Source organism: Varroa jacobsoni, unplaced genomic scaffold, assembly GCF_002532875.2.
Source record: "Varroa jacobsoni isolate VJ856 unplaced genomic scaffold, vjacob_1.0 contig00224, whole genome shotgun sequence".
In the NCBI taxonomy this organism is placed as follows: Eukaryota; Metazoa; Arthropoda; class Arachnida; order Mesostigmata; family Varroidae; genus Varroa; species Varroa jacobsoni.
In genome coordinates this window covers 150,312-171,858 of record NW_019214431.1, presented here as the reverse complement: position 1 = coordinate 171,858, position 21,547 = coordinate 150,312, and the positions used below count along the sequence as shown (strand labels likewise).

General features: G+C 37.8%; 1 protein-coding gene and 1 long non-coding RNA gene across 7 annotated transcripts in view; one reads left to right on the top strand and one right to left on the bottom strand.

Annotated features, from left to right (window-relative positions):
• Nucleotides 1-591: 591 nt before the first annotated feature.
• LOC111270950 (kelch-like protein 10) lies at nt 592-16,801 on the top strand. 3 transcript variants are annotated; one of them, XM_022851446.2, is made up of 11 exons: nt 592-723; nt 5,226-5,426; nt 5,901-6,044; nt 6,696-6,909; nt 8,670-8,820; nt 8,950-9,126; nt 10,336-10,600; nt 11,552-11,709; nt 13,175-13,284; nt 13,796-13,974; nt 14,904-16,801. In XM_022851446.2, exons 2-11 carry the CDS (start codon nt 5,312-5,314, stop codon nt 15,077-15,079), a joined length of 1,689 nt encoding a protein of 562 aa, XP_022707181.1. In that variant the 5' UTR covers nt 592-723; nt 5,226-5,311; the 3' UTR covers nt 15,080-16,801. The 3 variants fall into 3 exon arrangements, with proteins under 3 accessions (XP_022707181.1, XP_022707180.1, XP_022707182.1); XM_022851445.2 differs by lacking the exon at nt 592-723 and adding an exon at nt 3,257-3,509; XM_022851447.2 differs by lacking the exons at nt 592-723; nt 10,336-10,600; nt 11,552-11,709 and adding an exon at nt 3,258-3,509.
• Nucleotides 7,116-21,547, bottom strand: part of LOC111270951 (uncharacterized) — a 41,097-nt gene continuing 26,665 nt past the window's right edge. The window contains exons 4-5 of one of the 4 annotated variants that reach the window (XR_015315129.1): nt 10,363-10,579; nt 7,116-7,535 (exon numbers count right to left, since the gene is read on the bottom strand). This is a non-coding gene — a long non-coding RNA (uncharacterized LOC111270951). Of the gene's footprint in view, nt 7,536-10,362; nt 10,580-19,654; nt 20,217-21,547 lie in introns of those variants that run through there. The other 3 variants (XR_015315132.1, XR_015315130.1, XR_015315131.1) reach the window with 3 other exon arrangements.

Here is a 21,547-nt window from a genome sequence, read left to right as displayed (position 1 = left end):
TCAGTACTCAAGAAGTGGAACTGATATGGCTGAACCACAAGAATTCGAAGGCTTCCACTTTCCTTTATACAGTACGAGAACGAGTAATAAGTAATGACTTGTAGGCGCTAAATGTTTCAGCCAAAAAACTGATGGAATTTTGTTTGTATATATGCCAACTTCTGTTCATAGAATATGCATATAAAGTTCGGCCTCCTCCCCTTCGTCTTCACTCCAACCGGGAAGGAAGCAGACTATGAATATCGACTTCTGCAATTCCAAATTTATGCCTACGGCTCTGGTGCACACCACTCTGTTGAATTTGTGCGGAAAATGAGCAGCTTATGATCTGCTGAAGTCAAACTTCGATGGAACGAAGGAGCGATCGTTACGGTTATCGTTCTGTGTCACGGTCTGATTACGCGAGAAAAAACGTAGATTTTAGGAAAATTAGCATTTTTAAGCCAAAACGTGGGTGGTAATTAAAATAAGCACGTACCGGAAAGATATCGCTAGTTATATTGTCTCAGGGTAAAGCTGGTTCTTCCATGCAATTTAACTGGTGCAAAGCAAAAGATATTAGGCTTTGTCGATAGGTCGATCAGGTTACGCGTTTTACGTAAACGTATATATTACAGAAAAATTCCGCTTGCGGACCAATGAAAGCAGATAATCGCTTAGTTTTCAAACAAAACATCCCTTCACCAGTTGAATGAGTAGCGAAAGCCTTGCAGTCTAAGATCAGTAAGTTTGTTCGTTTAAGGCAAGTTTATTGTTGACATTTATTAAGAGTTGTTAATGAAACTATAAGGCGCGTATAGAGAAAACGCGGAGTACAGCTTCAATGACAGGTGTTCAGGTAGAATGGCATCAAGATGAGATACCATAACAGATCTTATAATACAATTGTAAGATCTGTTAGTGGATCTTGGACCAAAGCTTTAGAATATCTGTCGCCTAAGATTGGTGTTCTTCGAACTGTGAGTTATAAAATTATTATCAGAGAACTTTAGTTGAGGTTGCATCTTTATGTAATTGTATTTCCACTAGAAGCATGTGTGATTATTAGGAAGTGAGCCATGCCTATAATGCAGATACCATTTGTCTCAAAGATGTAATGTACAATAAAAATAATTAGAGTAAAGCAAATAGTAAGCAAACAGCTCGAGATGTTTTCGGCTTAATTTGAAATTTATAAAAAAAGACATCTTGCAGTTCTACTAGAAAATAATTGTTTCCATTTGTTTAGTTCAAAGATGATGTAAGTTTAAAGGTGCGCTACTTTTGTCGGTATACCCTCATAGGTAGTACGGTAGTGGCTTGAACTAAATTATTTTTTTGCTTTCCTTTTGGTTTAAGTCAAGGTGTATTACTACTACAACTCTCTATGTGATATGTAGATTGTACACATGCATTTGGAGGGTAAATTGAAATTTATTCATGTAACGAAAAAAATTAGGAGGTTTGCCGTAGCGAAAATTTGGAAAATTGGAATATAAACTTCGGGTTCCTTTGTTTGTTTGTATTCAATCGACTCTTCAAACGTTTTTGAACATACATGAACTCGCCATCATAGGGAATTGCTAGGTTTCCGTAGTCACGTAAAATGAGCCTTTGCCTTAATTCGTACAGTTGTTTATTTCAGTTCACCTTACCTTCACCTTTCTTTATTTTCAAGGAACACAAACCTATATTACTGAGCTTTTATCTTTGAGCGTAAAAGGTATTTTTCGTCCTGAACTTATTTCTAAAAACTCAACCTGGCCTCAGTCACAAGCTTCTAGAAGACTGGAATATTTACCAGCCAGATATTGTCAGTTAGTGCCACATAGTTGAAGTTATTCGCCTGTAACAACCTTACAGATTACTGGATAATTTATAATCGTTAATAGGAGCAATCGTTATTATGCATCATTGCCAGTCTTCACGAATAATTCTCGTGACTTGGCTCCCCTACGCTGGTATCGACCGGCCAACCAGCCGGTTTCAAGTGTGCAGAAATGTTTCAGTGGATGCTGAAGTCTTTAGTTATAACGAGCCCCGTACATTTAAAACTTCTGGGATTACCAATAACGAGAGGTTAATGACAAAAATGTATATAATGACGGACAGAAGAATAAGAATCCAAATAAAGCATAATTCGAGATGCTCTAATAATAACACAGATCCTGCACATTCCTCAAGGTTTTTAGGCAACTTAGAGTTCTGCACTTTTGGTAGCGAGCTTTCTTTGATTTTCCCGAATATCAAAGAGATTTCTTTATTTACAAAAATTTATTATCCTTTTCTATTTCACAAAGGGTGTGTTCATACAAGACCAAGTAGATCGTGTCTGCAGCCAGCAATTCATGGCTTTGTCAACCAGAGATCTAGCCGTCTGAGCTAGCGTGCAGATTCACGCGCATACGATCATGTAATGTTTCTAAAAAAAAAAATCTAAAGAAACCTCTTTGGCCGTCCGTAGGAGTTCACGAGGAAGCAATGTGGAGATTACGTATTTTGATTATTCCCATACTTACTGGCGTTGAAAGGCTTCCAAATCAAGAGCTTACCTTTAACACGTCTTCCCGGTCGCCTCAGCACTGATTAGACGTGTCAAAAACTGAATTGTATTCGTCTGTTCTTTACGTATGTTTGTTCGACTTAGTTTTAAGAACAAATAGAATTTATGATAAAACCTTAATAGTCCTGGTTCTATTTTCAACCCGCTAAAATTAATTGCAAATCAAAACTGTCGATGAGACAGCGTAAAACCAGGTTACTATGTTTTACCAGTATACTGCTCCTACTGTAACCAAACGTTTTTAAAAGCTATTTTTTTCTATAGTTCTGTGGAGAAGATGTGCGTGCTCACATTTTCTATGTGATTTGAGGAGTCTCAAATTACAACATTAAGTTAGGCCTGAAAACGTCCGTGCCGTTGAATATTCTGTGTGCGTTATCATTCATGACAGTCGTAGGTGTATACAGTTTAAAGATTCGATGTTCTACCTTGCGTCTCGTTTCGCCTACGTATATTAGTTTTGATATGATTGCTCGCGAATTAAGTACGCTATTTAACGTAGATTCTGATGATGAATTGAGACGTATAGACACATTTGGTAAATCGACGTTTTGGTTGAGATGTTTTGAATGGGACCAAGACCGTTTGTGGTCTGCAAAGTCTAACATGACGTTCTACCAAGTTTTCTTCATTTCAAATATGTATGTAGTGCTATAGGCGCGTGTTTGTGTCCGATGACGATAGTTGAAATCTAAAATGCCAAGCGCGCGGGATGATGACCATGATTTCTCTGTCGCGGCGCATAGATAACAACGAAGACCGATTGACCGGGGAAAGTTAGGGGAAACAACAGGTATCCCTGTTGCCCAAAAAGTGATGGTTACAACTGCAACAGGACAAAGGCAGGCCATACTACCTCAGATGATCGCTGATGAGGTATCTGATGCCGTCGAATGGCCCGGTAAAGAGGTAGACGATGCTCTTCTTTACGATGCCAGTCTCTCACTGAAGAAGCCTGCCTCCACTGGTTTGTGTCAAACATATTTAAGCCTTTTATGACACCATGACACCACATATATATATATATATATATATATATAGCAAGTGATATGTACTTGCTAGGACATACACATTTGTATGTGTGCGTCAAATATTCTTATTCATGCGAAAATTATGAGAGGTTTTTGCCAATTGTATGGTTTTTGTGCACGAAATGGTCGCATGCGGTAGGATTATCTACTTTGTAAAAACGCCCATTCATTAAGTTGTTCCAGAAAAGAGAACTTGTAAATACATTTTTTGTTTAGCCCATTTTTCAAATTGTTAAAGAATTCTCGCTCCACTGCATACACGAAGTGAGACTGTCCAGGGGGAGAAAAAGGAAAATTAATTGACGAAAATTCTGTATGCATTCTGAATATCTGTATTGATATTCGGCATAAAATACTAGTTATTGTGCGTTATTAAGTACGTCGAGAGTACTTGTACTCTTGTTTCAGAATACAGATAGGTAGTCATCAATCTAATTGGAAACTTAGTTAAGGTACGAGCACAGCCCGTAGTTATTGTACTGAACCTATCGTGAAAACCGTGTATCGTATACCGTTCATTTCATTTATCTATTTATTAAGCGTGTAGCTATACAGGTTAAATATATATAGGACAAGAACTAAGCAGATTTTAACTGCAAAGCAAATAATTGTCTGTCTGCAACGTTTCTTTGGCTCATTTTAAATCAAGCGCTGGACTAAAAACGTTAATCGACTACTTACGGTGACTACAAGTGATTTTTACCGGAACACTTATGGGAACCGTGGCACTAGATTGAATCCCGTTGCAAAACTAGGCACCAAAAATCAGCGTCTCGTCGCAAGGCTCTATACCAAGCTATAATTCGTTTGTGGGTACTTCAGGAAATCACAATACTGCTACACATCTGCCTGTAATTTCGGGCTTAGTAAACATAGAACGAAAAAAGCGAGCAGTTGTGCTTAGGTTTGAGCAACGTTCACTGAATTGGCGTTTTAACCACAGAATGATGACACTGTATGAATTTTCAGTGCTGCTCGCACTATACCAGCGTGGCAATAGGGAACCAAAAAAGACGAGTTGGCAATAACACTTGTTTTATGATAACTGCTCGAAGGCCAACCTTACTGTTATGGATGATCATGCCGTTTGATGATAGCTGTCATATTATTATTGATTACTAAAGGCATTAACAAGCGCTACCCTATCAGTCATGATCATTTATTTTAATAAAGGCAACAGATAGTTAATTTTACTACCACTTGATCTGGTCGCTTTATCAATACCAGACTTTCTTTAGCAACAAAAACTGACTAATTAAATACTGCTAGCAGTACAACCAAACGTATCATTATTTCGCAGGCATCGGAGCGATAATTTTCTTAACGAATAAGAAAACGTGTCGATCAACTGACACTTCATGGCATATATCTTGTTGTAGGATTATGTACTTGGCCGTTGTTCGTAAGCGTAGATTATCGGAAGGATTAGAAATCAAGTTGGGCTTAGCCCAAGTAACGTAGTTAATCCGTTCGTATCTTATCCATTTTCAAGAAGAGTGAAGGCTGCATCGGGTCGAAAATACGTCAATAGCTTTGTTAGGTGTGGGTAGAGATGAAAGTTTTGGGAAACTGATTTGTTTAATAGGCTTTTGCATAAAAAATGTAATAAACTCATGTAGATTCATTCAAAAAGATTACCTTATTAATTCCAGGGGAAGGAAAACAGCACCGTCTGCCTGTATGGATTCCTGCTCTTCGAGATTGCAGTGCAGTTCAACAGGAACTTACGCATAGGCAAATGTTAGGATTGAATAAAGAAGACATTGAATTGGAGCTGCCAGACTCACTTTCTGTAGACGCAGTCCGCATCTTATGTAAATACCTTCACCGTACCCTCTCAATGGGAAACCCGCGTAAGTGGATATGTCTGTAGTTTTCGTAAAGCTATTGCTGTTCGTCTACTAATTTGAAAAAAATTAACTAAAAACTATTTTTTGTAGAAATTTTCATATTGCCATTTGTCACTAGTGCAGATGATAGTGAGAAACTAGTATGTATGTATAAAATACGGTCTTGCCCGCCGTTCTTGTGCAACGAACCCTCATAAAAGTAGCAAATTAAAAAAGCTTCTGGTTTTCAGTGGGCATTTTATTGCTCAGCACTATTTATAATACGCTTAATTGAATCCAATTCAAAATTAGCACTTCAAGATTACTATAAGGCAGTTATATTGAAGAACTTTGGCTAATTAATTCAATAATTTTTCTCAGACTAGAAGTGGTTTCTTTAATCGGTGTCCCGATTAACGACTGCCAGTGCATTGCCAAGTCAGGTGATAGTTATAGTATTTATAATTACTGTCACTTGACTTTCTAATCTGATTACAGCCTTCACAATCACGCTAAACAATGCGACGGAGCTTCATGATGCAGCCATGTTCTTTGGTTGCAGAGAAGCTGTTGATGCTTGTGTGACATTTTGGCATCGCTGTCTGGACGAGTACAATTGCCTTGAAATGTTGCTGGAAATTGGTACGTGACACTCACATGGTTTGTTCCCCGTAATTTTGCCACATGGAATTGAAGAAAATTGTCATTACCAAAATGAGCAAGTTCTAAGCACATAACGTTTAGGGCATTGATTCCATTCGACAGTTGCCAGGAATGGTCAAAAGGTCGCTCTATAATAGGGATGCTTATTGGCCTCGTGTAGAAATTCAGAATTCAAGATTTTGCATACGCGGCCATTTTTAGATCAAGGCTACCTAAAAAAAAACGCAAATAACCGTTTTATATTGCTTCAGCTTTATTTAAGACAATTTTCGATAAATATGTTAAATCATATGGTACTTGCACCTTTTATTTTTGTTTGCAAAACACCATTTGCAATTTAGACAGCTTCGGTAACGTCTGAACGATGGACCTGGGTGAATAGTGTCACAGTACAACCCACATTTAGGTTGTTCACGAAACCCTGTTCTGTAGTTATATAAGGTTCGTCGGTATTGGTCGACAGAAGCGTAGAGCAGTCTTAGCTTTGGTTTTCTTGAGCTTATTTAAGGCAATATGGCAAGCTAGGATAGTGGCTTGTTAAAACTTGATTAATGTACGTGTTTTAATTAGGATTGGCTACGGCAAGAAGTGATCGGGAGAGATTAATAGTGACTGATTTCTACTGGGCAGGTATACGTCGTGAAATCAACCCAATACGTGTACGCGCCATCCACATCCTGAGCACTCATTTTTCTTCCATCGTTTCGCGATCAGTTAGTCAGCTTCTTCAGTTACCTGCATCTATTTTGCTTGAAGTCATACGAAGTGATCTCCTAGATGCCCCTCAAGAGATTACTGTATTCGAAACAGTTTTAACATGGGCTAACCATCAGAAAAACGAAAGGTACTATATCTAGTGTCTGCCAGTTATTACAATAATAGAGGAGGAATTTTATATTTAGAGTTTTCTATATAATAAAAGATGTTAAACATCTACATCCGATTTTGGTTATCTAGTATCACCAACCGTCAGCTACAACTAACTTCACTATATTTTTGAGACTTGCCCCTATTCTTCACCCAAACATTTCCTCCAAAAGTCTAGAGCAGTTTCAGGTATAGTGACGTTTTATTGTTGTTAATTGTTGAAGGTATCGGTCCTCGACTGGTGGAAACTGCCCGCCAGTCGCACTAATCCTTCACCACAAAATACTTACCTCAAACCCGAAATTAAGAACTTCGGAAGATAGCCAGCTTCTTCGGTCATTATAGCTGTTAGAAGCCTATACATAAGATTGTGGTGAGCACACTAGCACTGTATTATTACAAAATAAACTATTCCTTCAGTGTTTTCATATCAATCAATATCAACCATATCAATTCAATTGATTTCCTTTAGCAAATTAGTTGTCAGATTCTATATTTATTATAATATTATCGGTTGGATTCCGAGGTGTGTTGCTGGCCCGCGAAGCCGGTAGATGATGACTAAAGCCCCCTATTGCGGCATAATCGAAATTCGAACTTATGCTGAAAGCGTCATATTAAAAAAAAGAACCTAAATAAGTAAAGTGCTGCAGTAACAAACGGTAGCTAGATGGAATCACATGGAATAACTCAATTTCAGACAGATAGGCATTATTGCTGCAAATAACACAAACATTTAGAAATATAGACAATCACGTTTGGTCAAGGGTCCTTAAATCTAGTTTTAATCAATTACCAACAATGATTATTGCTAAAAGCTGTAGTACAAGGTAGCTCGTGGTAAGGGTACAGCGGGCCATTTTTAGGTATATGTATATGACGACTTTTTTCTTTTCAATAGTCTTATAAATACTACAATTATAAAAATTCTTCGTGTGTGATGAGAGAGTTAATGTCTGCAATCTGCGAATCTTGTTTACGGACACTGGGCCTCATATCTAGGTACTTATCACGGTAGTGTTATAATGCATTCTTTTTACAACTATTATTACTACTGTATTAGAAACACTATTTTTCTTATCTTGTCTTCCGTCCCTTGTCTCAAGTTACCACTAATTCGAATATGATCTTCAACTAAACGTTGTACTGATGATGCATTTATATCTAAAAATCCTACATGTTTGTCACACTGGGTATTTAGTTTTGGTTAAAGACAGTTATTGAAAGAAAGGGTTGGAACTATATAGAAATATAAAATAGCAATAGCGAACTTATGATTTGTTTCTGGTAATGCATTCCAGTAACAGTGGGCACGTTATAATATGGGGGATTTGCAGCTTAATGAGTACTGCAGACCAGGCATTTAACACTAACTTCATACTTTTTTATACGTTCCTGACTCTGAAGTTTATCTGATGACTTATTACGTCACTACTATAAGTAAATTATATAAAACAATTTCATAATGCCTTACACCTTTGTTAATAGGCTCTCATGAAGGCCAACATAAAACATGTTGACGGTCAATAAACTTTATACAACGAACTAACTTCGATTCGCATACGAGTTTTGAGCGTAACTTCTTTAGCAAGCAGCAGGCACAGGACGAGTGCGCGAAAAAGAATTGATGTTTAGTGGAAGGAACTTGCTTATTCAATACAGGATGGAAGCAATCTGCGTCATCCGTAAGAACATAATGACATGAATTTACTGTCTCTCTTCATTTGAACCCACCAGGTACCGCCACCTTGCTGATATTTTGCAAAAAGTTCGTTTTATATATTGCGGCGAGTCGTATCTGCGGACTAAGGCACTGCCGCAGCTGATAGCGCTTGCATCGCTCCCTGAATGCACCGAGCTTGCTAAGGTCGTAACAAGTATCCAGCAGGTATCGTAATCAACAGCCAAGTGCTTTGATAGAAATTTCTCTGTTGAAGACTTTAATAGTTGCGGATCTGTATTTATGGATAGTTGTTCTATTCTATCAACCAAATAATCTTTCATGCTCTGCAAATAGAACATGCATTACGTTGAGCGGCAGCCGACAACGTTCATGGACGTCGACTTGTACATGCTGCGGCCACGGGTCAGCCGCGAGACACTATTTGCCATAGGCGGGTGGAGTGGTGGTCAAGCTTCCGCATTAGTAGAGGCCTACGATAACCGCGCCCACAGATGGTATGCTTTGTCACAGGTGTGTGAGACAATATTCGATCACTATATAAATGCCAATAGACATCATAATACGTACTCATTAATCCCAAGCAAATTGTGCTTATAACTTAGTACAACCCTGACTAATTTCGCTTATATAGCTATCCATTTTTTTGGCATTATTTTTAAACTGTTCTTATTGGATTAACTGATTTAGACACTTTAGTCGTTACGACCGATTTTGTGACCTATTGGCCATTTAGACCTATACGTTCTGGGATGTTTTAAACACCAGTGCACTTTTGATTCAAAAGTACACACCAGGTTTCATCGTGTTTCCGCCAGTTTGTAACTGAAGCTTTATCTGCGTTTAATTATTTGCCATTTTACAGTGCGCGCTCTCGTATATACATTCCTAAGAGGCGATGTATATATCGCCTCCCGAAGACGTTATACGTATTTCTTGCTAAGCCACAGTAAAGCTTGTGGTTTCGATAATTACAACCTAACTGTTGATAAACACGGCACTTTATTATTAATTCGTTTCCTCACTTATGACCCTTCAGAAAACTGCAGATGAACTGCAGTGCCGCAGGAAGTTTACGTCCGTAAATAGAAAAGATGATTTCGTTAAGAACGAAGACTTTTGCCGTCAAACTGAGTGTAGCCACCGACAAGCAGCCACTTACTCTCATTCGTACTCTAGTTGGGATTTGAAGTTTTAACTTAAAGTAATGCGGAAAAAAATACTTTCGAGTGCGCAACCATTTATCGGATGCGACAAGAAATTTCACCTCTAAGCTGTTATAGATAACGCTTTAAACATATTAAAAATTATATATAGTTCCATGTTGTTTAAGTGCACTTTGGGTTTAATTAATAAACAGAAAATGCATAAATTGATAAAGCCCGGACGGTCTCCATGGGTCGTAAAACCTCAACTGCAAATTAACCCCGTTTTACAGGGTATTCTTCAGATGGGCTTCTCCCAGAGACAACGATTGATGACTGTGTGAATCGAGTGCTTCTTCTATAATTCAGTCTGCTCTTTAATTCAAAGGAAACTCAAATAGTGTTTACAGCAAAAATGATTTAATCGCTGTAAAACTGCTAGAGTTCCTAAAGCTCTAGGCAGGCTGTAGTTGTTCCTATTTTCTAATCTGATAATCTTATGATTCTTACTTAGTAATAGTTGAGAAAGATCTGTGAAATATGGGCCTGTATTATTGAGACCGAAGGTCTGTTTTAGGATAACGATGTCCAACCTCGCGCTTACCACGGCCTTGTGGGCGTAGGACCGCGTTTGTATATGATTGGGGGATTTGATGGCACCAATTGCTTCAACGACGTTCGATGTTATGATAGTGGCGCACACCGCTGGAGCGAACGAGCGCCAATGCACCGAGAAAGGTGCTACGTCTCGACAGCAGTTCTTGACGAAAAGGTCATCTATGCATTAGGCGGGTACGATGGAACATCGCGAACAAACACTGCTGAAAAGTACGACATTCAAGGTGAATTATGTCAGCCAAGGTGATCATAGACACGTTAGTCGAGAAGTAAACGATTTTTGGAAATCCAGTGCTTCTATATTAGCGATCCAATGGCCAGAAGCTCAAGGTGTTCATTGAAATATAGACATATAATGCTTGTGACAGCACAGTGGTAGTTGCCAGTTATTAAGAAAACCCACGTACAAGTACGAAAATGACAGTTAAGGCACGTTCGTTTAATTAGACCCAGAATACCTTGCCTTTAGAACTTTGGCAATTGGTTAGTTAGGATTTCCTTTTATTTAAATTAGAATCGTTATAGAAAACAATTCTAATTTTTGTTATTCCTTTATTTCATACGAAAAATGAATGCGTATGTCATTTGAGGCCTTGAATTCGTGAAAACTAGCGTTCTTAATCAGAGAGAAGAAATTGTATGAGTAGCTTTCTTTAGTTCGCCTAAAGCTTTAGCTTATTTTTATATAGATATTCGTTTTCGCCATCGTTTTTGCTCAAACCCTCTGAAACACGTTACAGCTCTGTTCAACAAATTATCAAATCTGGTTAGATGATGTTTCCTCTGCTTAATGTTTTAATGCCTGCGAGGGCAGCCTTTAAACAGTTTCGCAAAGAACAAATATATTGAAGTGATCGGACATTCGATAGGTTTACTATAGATTCTTTGTGGTTGTTGTGTAGACCTATCTTGGGCCTATCTCCTCAGCCTATTTGGCCATTCAAGAAGTGTGTAAAAGGTCGAGTAAGCCAATTTCGTGCTTACACCTACGTAAGCACAGCATAGTGTTGTATCTCTAAGATACCGATTCTTCAAAAATTTTACTTCCGCTGTAAAATCTTTAACCCGATCCTTAATGATATTCCTTTTTTTCAAAAGAAACATTACCAAAACTCTAAGGCTCTTCTCTACTTTAGCCTAACAATAATAGCGATTGCAATGGTGTGAACGTGTAGAAAATACGTGGACTATGATCGCACCGATGAACGCGATTCGAAGCGATGCCTGTGCAGCGACCGTCGGTTCGAAAATTTTCATTGTAGGGGGCTTTACTGGTGACGGAGTTTTGCCGTCCGTCGAATTCTATGATCCAAAAACAAATGCCTGGACACTGGTAAGCAATATAAAGTATTTTACCAAAATGTCATAGACAATAAACAAGTAGAATTCGGTTAATTCTGACTTGCCTATAGATATACAAATTGTCTGCTTTTGTTGCTCATTCAAACGTGAATACCAAAACTAAAGGATTTATGATTGCTTACATTTTGAACATACAATGCGCGTACAATGCACGCCGTGTGTAGACTCAAAAGATGCATTTTAACGACTTAAGAAAATTTAAATAGTAACTAATGACTGTTTCTAGAAACTGCACAGATAATTCCTACTGACGTTCCCATGAAAAGTCTAGTCAAAAAGCAGAGTTCGTGGTTTTTAATATAGAACAAAAGAATAGACAACGTTGTCATTTAATCACAGGGGATTGCTGTAGTATATACGATCTTACATTTCCATACAATGCCACAGTAAACATCACAGTAGCGAAAACTCATTTTATTATTACGAGTTAAACTGATGAGCATCCGGCTTGGTAGGCTCATTTGGATTTGCGCCAAGTGAAAAAATCTTCCGTATCTACATATACTTTAGGAGTAATGAAATGTTAACGTGTAAAATTTAAATGGTTTACCATGGTATTTTATCATGTCGCGGAAACTTTATATTTTGCTTTTGCAACACCTCAATGACGGCGAACTTACGTCTAGCTATAATGCGTATGCCGCGATTTCTTGCGACAGAGATCTAACGGCATCAACCAATACGTAAGTCAAAGAGCGTCAGTTCCATACAATGCATTTATTGTGTTGTAGCAACATGCCGTTTTTGACAGATTGTGAACGGTGTTGTCGGCGGCTTTGTGGACAATAGTACGAAATCGAATGGACTAGGCAGCAGTTTTTTCATGTCCTCTGCACACTTATGGTATTTTACCTCTAGTGATATAAATCTGTTTATGTCCAAAGCAGACCGCATGTAACAAAAAGGGTACGCCTGTTTCTTGAGTGATGCTGGATATAATTGTCTCCGTTTTCTACTGGTATTACGCGGGAGAATTAGTGGATTAAATAGATAAGATAGCCAAGCAAAATAATGTTATGCAGTAACAATTTGTGCTCCGTTAGGTGAAAGGCATTTTCTTGGCTAAAGCATATTTAGTGAAAATGCATCTCCGAATTTATATATAGACGTAGCTTAAGGGTTGCTTTATGTGATCGTCCGAAAATATCAGATTGGAACGCGGGCAACACGATAAGAAAGGATATGTGCTGCATTATCTTGGATTTCTTCATATGGCCGTGTAGGTCTCAATACCTCTGAGACGCCAGAAGAATTCTACGAATTGCGTGTGTATCTGCTTTATATTCTGGCGTACGCTAAAAAATACGCTTAATTAAACACGCCATTGAGAATTGCAATGTTTATTTCATACTGTTCACTACAATACTGTTACTAAACTTGTAGGTCGAATAGAAATCAATACGTATGCGTTTTGAATTACTTCAATATAATTCCAGGTGCGCAGTATGTCATCTCCTCGAAGTGGCGTTCGCTGCGTGAGTCACGATGGGCGACTTGTAGTGCTTGGCGGATATAACGGAAGAGAAAGACTTTGTTCTGTTGAAAGGTATATACAGAACCGTAAATATTCGGAATATGCTTAGGTTGTCCTGTTTTACTGGTGCGCCCATTTGCACCTCAGAAATAGAATTTGATGAGAACGCCTAGAGTTCATCTTTGAAGTCTGCACACTCGCTGCCCCCCGAATATTTAAAAATTTTTACAAGACTGACGATTTTTCGATTTCTTTTTATTTTTATTTAATTTCATATATTTATTTTTCATATTTTATAGACGTAACGAAAGACAAGATTAATAAGAACATGCCGATATTATATAAAAAACGTTTTTTTAGTCGTATTGACACACTTATTTTACCGTTATTGTTACACCGAGCTCTTAAAATGAGCCAATCACAGTGCTGTACCGTTCTTGTTGGCTTTCCCCCTTTAAATAAGTTTCCCATGTCGGTTAACATTACAAAATCGCTATCACTTCTTTCTTATGGTGTGAAAGTAGTATATAGACGTGCTAAATTATATATCAACGGTTTTTGATTTTTTTGTAACTTTTATCAGATATGACGAACGTCGCGACCGTTGGGAACGATTGGGTGACATGCCAACTGTTCGAAGCAATTTCGGAGCTGCGTCGTTCGAAGGACGCATTTTTGCCATCGGAGGTTTCAACGGTCAATCGACAATCTCGCAGGTCGATGCGTACGACCCTATCACGGCTAGATGGACGACTCTACAAGGTATAGAAAAATCAGTCATTTGTTTACTGCCTGACAAGAAGCAGTATAGCTACACAGCATTTGCGTCGTTCATATTCTTCTTTATCCTAATTGAAATATGAATACAGCAGTTCTGTTTTGGCCTTCATATTCATCGTTTAGTTCCTTTGGGTTGCGTACTGCTAATTAGCAGAAGTAGAAGAAGGAAGCCTTCTCCATATGCATAATTAATTAGAGATAGTAATCAAATTAGTAATTTAACTTCTCCTTATATGAGCTGGATAATTGCCTTTTGTATAACAGAGAATAAATATTAAAATTGAAGATTTAGTCTAAAGCTTACCTTAGACAAACAGATCTAGGAAATAGCACAAAGGTTAAGCCCCCTTCCTAGGCGGTAAAAACTGTTTATGCAGAGCTGTCGGTCCTCACCCAATTTATTGGATATACCTATATGAAGTTACTACTTAGTGAAGGTTTTGTCAACATACAGTTGATCCGAAGAAACGGCGTTTTAAGAATTTAGGAAAATATAGCACCTCCTCAGCGAGAGAGCAAAGAGTTTGGCGAATGGATTCTCGCTCACATAATAGATTAACGATACGTTGTTATTCGAAGCCAGTACTTCACCTTTGTACTTCAGGTGGCGTTCGAAAGTCAGGTTTGAGATGAATGGTAATAGATCATTGATATGTTTATAAGGGTGGAACATGGTATGGCTAGATGGTAAATCGTTGCATTTGGTACTGTATTCCGCTTTATTGTTAGTGACCTTTGCGAAAAAATAGAAGTTATGTGGGTCGTTTGTCATTCTGAATATTCGAGTATACATTCTTATATCTGGCAAGCCTCGATAGTTAGCCATTATATGCCAGATAGGCAAGGTATGCCAGAGTGTGTAACTTGTGTAGAATTAGTCTGTGTTAGTAAAGGAAAAAATTTTGTTGCAGGCATGACTGTGACCCGATCCGCTCTAGGCGCGTGTATCTGTGAAACCGCGGATCCCGAGTACTACTCAATGTTAACAAGGCATTCATCGGCCAGTGCTGCAGCTTTTAATGCACAAATGGCTCTTGATAGATTAGCATTGCCTAGAGCTCCTGCTCCGAGCAGGGCAGCTCAATAAAACTCAACTGGTAAAGCGTCTGCTAACTGGTTGAGCCCGGACCTCTTCTTCATTAAGTAAATCCGTCGTACGATAAGCATCGAATCGGGATGATCGTGCGGGAGTAACAAAAATGAAGCTGTAAAGACAAAGTGTATGTGACAAAAACGGAGATAGAGATCATTGACATAGAATAACATGAATAATAACCAAGACAAAAATGGATCACTACGAATCATTGTACTCATTTATTTTATAACTGGAGAAACGCAAAGTCCGCTTTAGTCATTTTCTGGTTCTTAGTGTTTATGGTGATAACCTATAATTTAAATTTAAGTAGACGTAACACAGTAACCGTAAGTGACTTTGATTTTGATTAGAAGGAAAGTCAGCCATACTTTTTAGGATAATGATGACAAAACGTTTACAATGCGGCACTATGCGAAGTCACTTCTGGCGTATGGTATCAAAAGCCAGATATTGCCGAGAACTAAATTACCAGGAGCAAAAAATTAAATTGAGGCCAGTAAATGGATAAAACGTGTTTATATATAAACCATAAGTGTCGAATCAGGTACGTGCGATGCACTTTTAAAATGCCGTCTGTGAACTTTGTTCCATCAACCACTTTGATGACTGTGCGAAGTCCAGTAAAGCGAATTCTGTCAAGCCGACTTGCCATTACAATATAATGCTGTGTCATATCCTAAATTAGAATTTAAAGATAAAATACGCATAGAATCTGTATCTCAAATAATAACACAACTATCATAGTTGCACTGCGACTTACGAACAGTATGCACCTTGAACTTCGATCTATGGTCAGCCTTACAGTATAAGAATCGTCCTGCAGTAGACTTATTTTACAGGTATGGAGGCTATCTAGAGAATGATTCGCTACGCGAGCTTATGGTTCTGAGTATGTATTCACCTGAGCTTTGGCGATTTTATCAAAATTGCCTAGTTACAAATATGAATGTTCGCTCGATCTTAAATGCCAACGAACAGTTGCTTCGCCACCAGATACTTTTCAGTATTCGCCTGGTTCGCCTGGTAATGATATCGTACTTATTTGAGCCCATTTTTTTGTTAATACAAGGACTAAAACCAGACAGCACGTTTGGACATTACGAAGTATCCAGTTAATAAGCTGTTCTTGCCTTCAAGGTACACAGCAAAAGTAGTGACAATGATTAGGTGACAAACCCTAGTGCTCAACTATGCTAATAAACGAGACGAATCTTTTATCGAACAGCCCTGACGATTACGGTGAGGATGATAGTCTGCTTGCTTAACCACGATCAGCATCTACGGGGGAGGACCTGTCTTAAGGGTTTCAGCGCATTCTGTGTGCATGATTACTTTTTTTAGTCGTAAGGGGACGCTCTGGTGTGGATAACGACCTCATTGTAATCGTCGAAGTGCTTTGTTTGACTTGTCCAATCAGCAATTATATATAGAGAAAGTCAATCCTCCTCTAGAATCAATTTATAATAAAATATACTTATTAAATTCCATAATTATTGGAATGGCCTTGCGCGAAATTTGTAGATGTCTAGCGAGTTTGCGATTATTAGATGCTGTCCATGATCTTGCCATTGTTGTTGACATGCGTCCAATTAATATGGTCGAAATCGCATCTACCCTTGTAAATGATGTTGAGGCTTATGGTCGTCTTACTAACCACTGCTAATCAGCAATTGTTCTCAACGATAAAAATTTATGGCTCTCTTAAGTTATAAACCTGCCTTTCTTTTGTTTATAAACCTTCACCAACCAGAAACCAGTCGAGTCATGACTATCACACGGACTTTTTTAATTATAAATATACTGTTTTAGTAAAACACTATCCTTAAATTTCGTCTAAATAATGTTTATATCAAGCTGCAAAAGAAAACACTTAAAGTACCCCATTTCCATCCTTGATATACGCAGGTCACAATATTTACGCAAGCAGAAAAGAAACTATGCTAGCGGGTTTTGAGAAGCACCAAACATCTTGCATACGTGCTTGCTAACTTGCACTTCACCCGTCTTCACTTGACGTCAAGTAGACAGAAATTCATTTTATAGCGGTGCAAAAAATGCTCTCATTGAGATATATGTGTTGTGTAAAATGTGCAATCGATGTTTTTACTCATTTTAGCATATATATATATATATATATATTGCACGCTTTAGTTTTCATCCGTTTTAGTGTGTACACATTATAATAAACGGCGCTCCACTGCGTAAATTGTACATGGGCAAACAAGAACAGTGGTGATATACAATTTTGCACCACGTACAAACAACAATGATCGTTACTCGATGGTCAGTATTAAAGTGCCACAACTGTAGAATAATAACACACAGTGACCTTTATCTATCAATATTTTACGATGTATGATAATTTACAATCTCTATGGTGGAAATACGGAATACACCTCTTGTCTTAGGCTTTGAGGGAATTATTTGCAATTTGAATCGATGCACAAGGTTTTGATGATTAAAGCAAAGGCGTTTTTTTACAAGTAATTAGATAATGCGTTACTTGGTTCATTTGTGCAGTTTCTTAAAATTTGTAGGTTTATCTGGGGGCAAATCATCTAATAAATTGTCAAGAAAATGTAATTAGAAAAAAGACTAACCAACTAGAAAATGCTATTCACTCAGTAGTGTTCAGCATTTTTGATTGCCCGAAGATTGAATTGAAGATCTGCTACAAATGCTTGAAATTTGTCAGAAAATGTAATGTATATAAATGAAATTACAATGTTCCTGCAACTAGTATCATCTCATTTACTGTTGAGCGCACAGCTGGAAACAATAGAGATCGCTCGATTAAAACCTAGCATAAAACATATCTACCTAATGTAATTAGCTTCAGCTTGATAGCTTGTACAAATGATAACTAAGATCTACTACGATCGTTCGGTCATTGCATTATGTTCGAACTCAGGTGTGTGCCAGTGTTAGCAACCGGTTGGCAATATATTTCGACGTTAAAACGCGAAGTGCATGAGCCTATCTCCTCGTTCCTTTTCCTCCGTGAAGTGCTTATGCTGCACCTTGTATATCGCTTCGCAAACGAATAATAAGCATTGAACTTCTGCGTAGCATGTAGGAAACGTTCGCAATTCATTCGATCATTTTCGTCCATCGATTTACTTAGAGTGCGCAATTTAATCAAAATGCCATCAATCAGGTACGCTCGCCGTCTTCATCACCATCAGTTTTTCCCGGAAATTCAAAAAAATCAAAGGGCTTTGCGAATCATTTCACAGTATTTCCTATATTTCCAGATCTACCTTTGAATGACGCACAGTCATTCTAATAAATGCAACATCATTATAGTTTACGCATTTCTTCTAAGCTCAAAACATGTTGACCAGGGTTATCGAAATGAATTAACCCAAAGGAAGATCGCTCTCTAGGCAAAATATTATATCTTGACAAAGACAACGGACGAAGGATCTAGATACTTTATGCTCGAAACTAATGGACATAGATAACTAAAATAATGACAAAAAGTACCCCAATGACATAAATAATGGCAATGGGGTACGGCAGCACATAAACACAAATTATTATTATTATTAGACTTTGAGTATGTAAAATTGTATTCGAATCACGTGTGATAAATTATCGTATTTCTAAAAAAGGTGTATATAGGATTGGATTATGGCTGGAAGAAATAACGGACTATTAGTTTATTTTCGTATTTCATTAAGATGTGGAATAGATCGCAAATAAAAATGTCGCTAGCGATGCCCACAAATATGGTACAGCGCAGCATATGTCACCGGTAAAGAAAACCCCTTAGAGACTGAAAATATCCGCGGCCGAATAACAAACGGTTGTAGTTTCATGGTCATAAAATGTTATTCTACAGGTTTACTACGTGTTCTTTAGGTGATAAAGTACACTTGTACTGACATTAAAAATTCCAACAAATATTCCAACAGAACAACTCGCTTTTTTCGAGTTCAATCTTTTTAAGAATACCTGATATCGTAAAACTGTGTAAAGATAAAAAAAAGAGTTCAGACTAAATGTAAGTACAAATACAACATGTAGTAAATGTACGGGTCAAACGGTGTTTAAGTTATATACGGTTTTGGTCGTAACTTTCCCAACTTCTATCCGGAAGCATCTTGCAATCTTTTTCAATACCTTCTTGCTCAAATTCACCACAAAGTTTCGATTATTATCGCAAATTAGACGATATTAACAGGCTAAGACTTATTTCTCTTCGAAAATGTTCTTAGCAGAGAAAATAACTCACCTTATTCTGGGCTGTTGCAGGTAAACCTTTTTGGTTGTTCCGGATTCAAACACGCAAGTTACGCTAAGTTACCTAGCATATATTATTATTCCCACTACCGTTTCAATTATTACAGGCATAAATTTGGGTTGTTACAGTGCTCAAGTTTCGAAGACTTAACAAGCGAAAGATGGTACGCATTGAGAAAGACAATAGTTCTCAGAATTGTATTTGGGCGTATCTGAATGGCCTAAAATCCGACCCCTAGACAGACACATCCGTAACAACTGCCTAATTCTAGCTAGTATTTAAAATGCGCCTTGTCCGGTTTAGGCAATAACAACGCCATCTTTGCTGTTGATGGAACAAACTTTTAAAAGTACTACATATTTATTGTGGAACTTCAAATTTACAACCACTTCGTGTAGTAACAGCACTAAAAACACAACATGACATTGGAACTGCGAAAGGTCTTCATATACACCTAAAATACTTTCATAAACAACGTGCCTTATTAAATCAGCCAAACCTCGACTAAAACTGTCGCTGGACACATAGCGGATGCGCGTTACGCCGAACTACGGAATTATGACTCGATTCTTGCGAAAATGGTTTTTGTATCTCTCTAAGCCGAGGTGCGCGTGGTAGATCGTAGACAACACGTGCTGCGTATCTCGATGATGTCCCGAAAATTTAGCGTTCGCGGTACACACAGTCCTTGAAAAAACAATACCACGACAGGGGCAGGTAGACTAGCAAGCAAATGAGCAGAGACGATTCCTTCGTGAGACAGCTGATTTCGCGGTCTCATATACCGCAATACTAGATATACCGCAATGAATAATAAAACAGTAAATTATTGCCGCTTCCTGCTGGCAATGGGCGGCATATAAAATTATCAAACTTTTTTGCCTGAAATAAATGATCTACATTATTGTGAAATTTCATGATACTTTTAAAAAATACAAAGAAGTTTTTTTATAAAGCAAACGAAAGGTCCTTAATATAATTAGGCTTTAAAGAGTTCGAAGATTCGTAAACATGGCCCACAAAGCCATTGTTCATATACTTCGCTTTTCTATATCGAGATTAACGACCGTTTTGGATAACAGCATATTAATTGACAATGGGTCATTCAGATTAGCTTCAACTCATAGTTCCTTTGAGCGTTATGAGCCATTGCCTTTTGAAAAATACCAACTTGAGTTATATAAGTTCGTTCAAATTTTCGTAACTTTTTTATGTTTTGTATGCCGCGTATTTAAACAACACTTACACTGGTTTGCACCTACCAATATCGCTTAAGGCAGAATTACTATCAAAGGTTTCCCGTGAACTAAAATAATTGGTACCTTAAGCACCAAATTAAAGCTGTAATCGGAATAGACGAAAGTTACATTGAGTAAACATAACCGTCGGGAATAGCACCTTTAATATATGAAAACATTTTTAATCGGAATGTTTGTTTGCTCGTAAATTGCACGTTTACTTTTTGCGATCCTCTTCTCTGTGGCTTTCTCTTCTACAGAAGAATGGTAGGCAAAAAACTTTAAAATATTATATAATATTCGATTAATGTACACAACAGAAACTCAGAAAGACACCTTTTTGATATCTTTTTTTATCATTTCTTTCACAACGTGTCTGCAATAAAAATTGTATAACGCTTTTGCAGCCCTCACATTAATGTCAGATTCCCCTCAAAGAGGTTAATGCTAAATACAATGTAACGCTCAGCTATCCGGTAATATGGTGATTCAATTTTGAACCTGATTTTGCGGTCTTGACATCTGGACTGTCCCGAACCTGCATATGGAGCCATCCAAGAAACGCAAAAGCTATGTTGTTTGCGTTATGAGTATTCATTTGGGCTAGCTCGTAATAACGGTGGAGACAAAACGAAGACAATAACTTTTCTAGGTGTTTTGTCTCCTAAAAATGACTTGAAAGAAAAAGCCCCGATATCTATGCCCCACCCTGGGTAGGCATACATGTAAAAGGTGGGAGAGATTTAAAAAAATTGGTTGTTTTCAGTGCACCATTATTTGTTGGTTTATTTAATTACGCCTATTATGTAGTATATTTCGTCGACGCTTAACATAATGGTCTTCGGCTGTTTGAGCTAAAAGTATAACTGTCCTAGCCACCCCGCCAATGGTAATTTAGAATGACCTGATTTAGAATGTGTAAGAAGTTGCCGTCCTACTTTGTCCCTCTTTCCTCGTATATGTAAATAGGCAAAG

Bases quoted from the DNA above. Each gene is read 5' to 3' on its own strand.
- LOC111270950 (XM_022851445.2), top strand. From the start codon at position 3,359: ATGGTTACAACTGCAACAGGACAAAGGCAGGCCATACTACCTCAGATG. The intron at 6,045-6,695 runs GTACGTGACACT...TCTACTGGGCAG, and splicing joins TGAAATGTTGCTGGAAATTG to GTATACGTCGTGAAATCAAC. The intron at 11,710-13,174 runs GTAAGCAATATA...ATATAATTCCAG, and splicing joins AAACAAATGCCTGGACACTG to GTGCGCAGTATGTCATCTCC.